Consider the following 7,287-nt stretch of genomic DNA (forward strand, 5'->3'; position numbering starts at 1 on the left):
CGCTTAGGTGGGCAGCCTGGCGCTGGCCGCGTCCCGTGCCCTCAGCCGGAGCGCGGTGGGGGTGAACCCTCACCGGCTTATACGGGCATTAACGTAAGAAAACACTGGTTTCCCTGTCAGTGTACAGCTGTAGGTGGTAGCAGAAGGTGCGCTAATACCCAAAGCGGGCTCCTGCGTATTACGAAAAGTTGGTGCGTTTGGGCGTCGATAGGCACGTGCGTGAAGCGTTCAGCCTGGGTGCTGTTCTCCCCGGCGAGGCCTGCGGGTCTGGTGCGAGGGCTGAGGCTGCCGAGGGGAAATGAAGACATTTGCACCAGAACTAAAACCAGATGAAACTGAACGTCCTTGGTCCTGGAGGTGCGATTTCTGCTTGACAACTCTTGCAAGTGTTGCGGCAGGCTACAGGAAAACTGAGACTACGCTTACTTCACACAACCATTTTAAAGGTGAAATACACAGTTCCGTGTCACAACTGTGGGAGAAGCCTGAAAAAAGTTGTACCTCTGCAGTATATATTTCCGCATACTCCGTAGCAGTACGCCGTGATCACCACTACCATGTTTCACAGCCATCTATCCAGGCATTTGAACACAGGCTTGCTTCCCATCAAAACCACAGGAATTTGCCCTTACTACTGTTAATGCTCTTTTTTTCTAAAACCTGGATTGAACTTGAACTCAGGGAAGAACAGGACCTGCAGTAACTCTATAGAAAGCTACCATGTCGTTTGTGTCACTTGGTCACTGTTACGTAGTCAACTTGATTAAACATTCAAACTAATTTTCAGTTTGAAAGAGGATTTTCCATTTTTTTTAATGAAATAGCATATATGCTGTAAATAATAAAAAAACCCAAAACCCAGCAGCTTTCACTCATCTCCCTTCGAACACAATCAGAAATTATGTTGAAGACTAAAATGGTGTGCCGTTCAGAACACAGCCACTCAGGTTAAGCAGCACAGACAGCGTGTCAGGAACAACAAAAACCTCAGTACCGCTACTACATGGCAACCCGAAAGCCATTTATTCTGGTTTGGCAGGCCCTGTCTCTATTATTAGGTGCCATCCTTGCAGACAGGGTGCTTTTCACTCACATAATGACTTCACTCAGATGAGATCAAAGTGTTTTAAAGATCTAAAGTTTCTTAACTCTAAGGCTTGCAGTGATTTACCTTGCCATATTACAGCAGATAATGATAAAATCTTTTGCATCATCATGTATTTCCAACAGTTAATGGAGAAAAATCAAGCAAAATCATTACAGTCAGTCTTCAAATTACATCTTGCTAGCATATTCATCTTGAAATAAATTTGCAACATAGTACTCCTAATATAGATTCTCTCTTGCCTGTAAAATATGTGTACTGTTTTGTTGCTACAATGTGGATTTAAATATCAGATACATAATTACAGAGTGAAGAGCAAAGTAAAAATTATTCTTTCTCTTCTTAGCAAAGATGTATTTTTAAATTAGCCAGGAATAAGGATGACATGAACCACACAACACTACAAAAGGCACACACTGTTACATCTCAAAACTGCAATCCATTTTCTTTCCTCCCTTTGTTCTCAGTAACTGCTATTTAAAGTTGATGCTACAACACAATACTAATTCATTTAGTAATCTTAGGTAGCATAGATGATTAATTTACGCTAAGATAATGAAACCAAATTTAACCAATGACAAAACAATGAAAATATAACACATTCTGAGAATGTGATAAAATGCTCAGAAAGCTGAAAAATCCTTATTAATGATTCCTAGGCTTGGCTTCAGTAGAACCTTTTTAAGACTTAAGTTAATTAATTCCTAAATTAAAGCACCTGTGAAGGCTAATCCAGTGTTTTGGATAGGAAGATTTAGAAAATGATCCTATCCCAAGTCAGATGATAGAAACACTCACAGGCCAGAAGAATCACTGAGAATATAAATTAGGAAATACAGCTCTAAAAAATAAAAATATCCCCTCAACATAGTAAACAACTTATATTAGGGTCTGTACCAAGGACGTATTTGTGCATCTGTGAACGGGAGAAGATGTGAGTGCGCTTTTGATCAGTGAAACTCAGCTTTAAAATAGCAGTTGTCAAATTTCAGCAGCAACAGGCCAAGAAAAAGAGACTTCTTCACCCCCTGCAACACAACTCAGGAGCATATAGGAGAGCTACTTTAAGTCACACAGCAGATAGGGCTTTATAAGTGGAGAAGATAACTGAGCAAAAAGAGAGTTCAAGAGAGTTCGATGTCTCAGTTATCAAATAGCAGAAAGAATTCCAGCGGTTTCCACCACCTTCCGGCAGCTTTTTTTTCCCCCCTTAAGGGTTGCATGCCAGTATCATTCATACTAGACTCGGGGGGTTTTTTGTTTATTCTTTATTTTGCTTCCTCTCACATCAGCTCAATACTTATTACATGAAACCATTCATCTTCATTTCTCATCTGACATCTTTTGCCCTCATTCAAGTTTGTAATCCTTTAATATTTCTCATGTGAAAATTGTTAACTTTAGCGAAGTCCTCTTCTGGAATGCCACCTAGTGGTTTTATCTCAGAAGAGACCAGCTTCTACCTTTTTCAAGACTGAAAAAGCTGTCAAAACCAAACAATGAAGCAAAATATTTTCCACTTTTTCAATTCTCAAAAATCTAAAAGTTTCTTTAATTATAGTAGTAGCAGTTGAAAAAAACAATGCTAAAAATGCACTGAAAATAGCTGGCTAGAGCAAATACCCTAGGTATACTTACTGTTTTTCTCTTCTATTGCCCTACTCCCCTAATGCCTTGATTGTAAGAAATATTATATAAAGATGTAATTAATAATGAATATTAATGATGTCACAGGTAAACTTACAGGGCTAATGACTACGAAAAAACAGCTAGGACAAAGTATGTTATGTAACGTAGTGCAGTGGCGCTCTTACCACGTTTTTAAATGTTTAACAAACTGCAGATTTTTGTCATACAGCTAAATTCTTATCTTTAAACTTGCAAGAACTTTATTAATGGTACTGAAAAAATGTGAGTAAAGGCAAACTCGTACAGTAGTATCCTTAGGTCTAGTCTGCATATTTTAACTGGGGCTTATGTAAGCTTAAACAAAAGTTTTCAGAAGAGGCAGGCACTGTTTTCCATTTAAACATTTAAAAGAACCTAGCCAGGTGTGTCAAGAAAGATCCGCTGTTTTTTTCAGATTACTAAGTAATATTTGGAAGCAAAAATAAATCCATAAAGGATACATGTTTGTATACAAAGCCTTTGTAAGACCCCAGTACTAAAGTTTGGGCCATGTGTATTATGCCAAGTACAGTCACCTACCAGCTAAACCAATCAACCCATTCCCGCTGTCACCTTAAGGCACCGTCTTCCTTCCCCGCCTCACCCCTCCAGTCTCAGGTCTTTCTAGCGCTCCTCCCCACCCCGAGTCAGAATTAGTGGGCAAAGTCAACCAAATGAAACCTAAAAAAATTGTTATTTTCAGTAAGCCTAGTTTCATTACATCAGACCCCTGATCTCAGTATCTGCATGGTGATAACGACACTAGCAGCAGTGGGCAAAAATACACAACGGAGGGTGGGATCCTACTTTTCTACAGCTTTTGATTTCAAATGGCCTACATCTGTATTTGCTAGCATACAAATACAGATTATAAAAATAACTCAGAATGAAGCACCAATTACCTGTTAATAATAAATTACAAAAGGAAATAAAAGAAAGGCGGTACAACAGCTGAAAAGAATTTTCTTTTTTGCAAGAAATTGGAAGCAGTCTTTAGACTGCTAAATATAAGCGGACATTAGGACAAAACATGTTTTTATGAAGTTATTATCTTTAATTTAAAGACAACTGTCAGTAACAACAGATTAATAATTAACTTTTTTTTGACTTTCAAGAGGTTACACCATTTTGAAAATTATATTGGCCATCTCCACTGGTCAGAAGGTGGTTCTTCAACTAGAGGCTCCCATGGTTTCCACTGTATCATTTTTCTTGCCAGGGAAAGCTCATTTTCAGCCTGTTAAAACATCATACACAAATTCTTAAATTCTATACAATTGCCAAAGTATTAAATTACCTCTGTTTCAGTTCATTATCTCGGTGATGTCACCACCTGTCATGGTCAGGGACTACCACAACTTTCATCAATAAGTATCAAAAGGAACTATGCGTTTTAGGGGTTGGTGGTTTGTTGGTTTTTTTTTAAAAACATATTGAATCACCTCCAACTACCCAGTTTGTTCACCTAGTCATTCCCAGTGACAACTTCATGATACTTTCCAGTCTATTTGTATTATCCCCCAATATTATTTAATCAACTTCTGCCCTTTCTACTGATTTAGACTCTGTAAGAAGCAATGTAAGTATAAACAGCATATATGTAAGCATAATACAGTAAACGTGTAATTGTGTTAGGTGTTAATATGGTCATCCCAATGACTACATGACAATTCATTTTCAGATTTTTTTTTTCCTCTGTTTGATTGTTTGTTTTGCAGCAAAGGAAGACATGAAAAAGTGCCAGTCTTCTGAACAGAAGCTCAGCCAAAGGAACACTGAAAACCACTGCTCCCTTTTGTACCTAACCTTCAATTTCCCCGCTTTACCTGTACAATGACTTCTTCTATGTGACCACTGTTCAGTTTGTCCTGTAGTTTTTGCACATCAGTCTCCTGTGTATTCAAATACATGCAAATAAATATTTAGTTTAACTGAGAAGTAGAAAGCCTGAAGCATGAGAAAAATAATTTAGCCAGATCTCACTCTAGTCTTCCACAAAACTGCCATCAAACTAGCTAGCTTCTGTTATTTTACATAAAGAAATCTCACACACTTTTCGTATTGGAAAACAAAGATCAAGGTCTCAAAGATAAATACCAAAAATGAGTACTACTTCATGACATCCAAAGAACAACTGGCAGCTAAGGGGTCTAGCATATATCTTGAAAGAAAATTCTGATCTTAGCTTTCTATAAAATGATACGCAACCTTCCAATTATCACCCTAAATACACAATACCACTGTTGCATAATTTAACGCACCGAGTGTTTCAAAATGCCAAAGGCAAGGATTGTGCTAAGATACTACATTGGTAAGAGCCCATGCTTTTTTTGTGCAAGGGAATTACCGCTGTTCTACAAATCTTCAAAAAGCTATGTTTTCTTCTAGTTTTCACAGAAAACTCCAGTAAGAAACTAACAATTCTTTTTAACATACCATCAAAATATTCCAGTCAATAACAAAAATAAACCTCAAGAATTCAATTATTTCTGAACTGATAACCCGGAAGTTACATATACTCCTGAAAAAGTCAGTCATTTTGAAAATCAGTCTTCTCATCCTAAAAATCTTTTTGTGTGTAACATTTATGAAACAGCACTGTACTTACCGTTTGCACCAAATTAAATCGCTGTTTTACAATCTGCTCAGTGTATTTCCTATAAGCTGCATCTTTGGGAACGTTCTGCAGGACACCAAGGATTTTTGTGTAGAGTATTCGCAGGCGCTGAAGTGATCACAAGACATGGTTACAATACACAACCAGAATTATTTGACTTCTTGTCCTACTAAACCTACTAGCTAACTACCTGTACACAACATCTAGAGGGTTATGGTATTCAATCCAGGTATGTAGCGTTAACAAAATAACTAAGTTTGAACCACAGAACTCTGTCTTGCACAAGGCTGGGATTTATCAGGACTGGGAGGTTACCATTATCAGACCCCTCAAAGGGAAAAAAAAAAAAGTTGCAATCTGAAATACCTTTGATACAAAATGGAAACAATAAAAGCTGTGGTTCTAATACTAACTATATCTTTTAAAAATGAGGTAAATTCATGTCTAAACCATCAGTTTCTGGAAAATTACCTGGGAAAGATACAAAGCAGCACATAAGCTACCAAAGCATAAAGATTTTTTTGTTTTGTTTGGCACTTCTCATGCTGTTGCAGTTCTGAGTGACAGACAGATTTAAATTGAACTAAAACCTGAAAGTTTTATTGCTGGATTTAAATGCGGTGATAAAGGACACACTGGGGTGAAGAAATTGCAGCTTTTGCGCCACCTGTTGGCTGGGTAACTGTATCTAACTGAAGAGGAATGGATGCCCTATAGGAACAATAAGAAATAGAAGCAGAACACTGCAGTCAAAGAAATACAAAGAAGAAAAAAACCCCAGAAAATTAAAAGGGGACTGTCACAGAATCTATACGTCAACTAAAGCGTTGTTGACTTCTTTACTGTTGGCTTTAAGTCACTGAAAAAACCTAGGTGGTGTCTGACAAGGCTGCAGACCAAGCAAGAATAATTTGTACAGAATAATAATGATTTTTTTCAATGGTTCTTTTTGACAGCATTCCCGACTATTGGTGGCAAAAGCATTTCTGAAATAGAATCATTGTATAGTGAGAAATTTCAAAGCGGAGAAATCAGAGAATTAGTGAAGTCCCTTCAAAGCTCGTGCCTCCTGAATAAGCAAGCAAGATGTGGCGAATGTACTTTCATTACTGACCCTGAGGAGGTAAAAAGAAAGTACCAAATTGCTACAAGAACCACCTGATGTGGTTCCCAAGAACCACTGAAGTATTCCAATCTCACCAGCGCTTGCCATCACAGGGTCTTGATGTGGCTTTGCACCACATGGATAGCCTTTCTCATGCAAGACTTGCCTACCCCCTTAGCACAGGTATAAGTTATTTCAGCACTTGTTTGAAACACAATGTAGCAAGGTGGCAAAAATCTGTGTGCCTGTGAAGCAGAAACCACATTTATGAAGAACTGAATTTAAAGAGTTCTTTGCTTTTGCGTTGGAGATGGGAGAAATCAAATATTGGTTCGTACCAGTACTTACACAAAGGCAGTTTTTGAAATCGGCACATGCAACAAAAAGTACATGCACAAAATAAGTCCCAATGACATGAATGAGACCTTTAAGAATCAATTTTCTTCCTGTGCCACTTCGGAACATTTTTACATTGCCATTACGCGGGCACCGCTTCCAGGGACGCGGCGTACGTACCCACACATGCAAATACGTAACGAAAAGCTCTGATCCGACTGACAACTTCCAGCAAAACACAGAGCAAGACGCATGACGTACCTCATGCGGGTTCTCAGCGACAGCCAACCCCACGAGTCCGGTGGTCTGCACAGAGAGCACACGCACGTTCAGTAGGCCTACGCACGCCCTCCCGCGCCCTCCGACTGACTGGTTTCGGCTCACCGCAGGCCCGGCGGGGCCGCCCGTGTGCGGCGCTCGAGAAGGGGAGGGGCAGCGCGGGGCAGCCTGCCGGCC

General features: G+C 39.1%; 1 protein-coding gene across 1 annotated transcript in view; it reads right to left on the reverse strand.

Annotated features, from left to right (window-relative positions):
• Window positions 1–3,792: 3,792 nt before the first annotated feature.
• NDUFA5 (NADH:ubiquinone oxidoreductase subunit A5) overlaps window positions 3,793–7,287 on the reverse strand; it is a 4,225-nt gene continuing 730 nt past the window's right edge. Inside the window, exons 2-5 of the mRNA XM_035893714.1 lie at window positions 7,093–7,278; window positions 5,382–5,498; window positions 4,600–4,665; window positions 3,793–4,010 (exon numbers count right to left, since the gene is read on the reverse strand). Of these exons, the coding sequence (XP_035749607.1) occupies window positions 3,909–4,010; window positions 4,600–4,665; window positions 5,382–5,498; window positions 7,093–7,278 (471 nt within the window). The 3' untranslated portion in view covers window positions 3,793–3,908. The remainder of the gene's footprint in view (window positions 4,011–4,599; window positions 4,666–5,381; window positions 5,499–7,092; window positions 7,279–7,287) is intronic.

This window comes from Egretta garzetta, unplaced genomic scaffold, assembly GCF_000687185.1.
Source record: "Egretta garzetta isolate BGI_Z169 unplaced genomic scaffold, ASM68718v1 scaffold64, whole genome shotgun sequence".
NCBI lineage: Eukaryota > Metazoa > Chordata > Aves > Pelecaniformes > Ardeidae > Egretta > Egretta garzetta.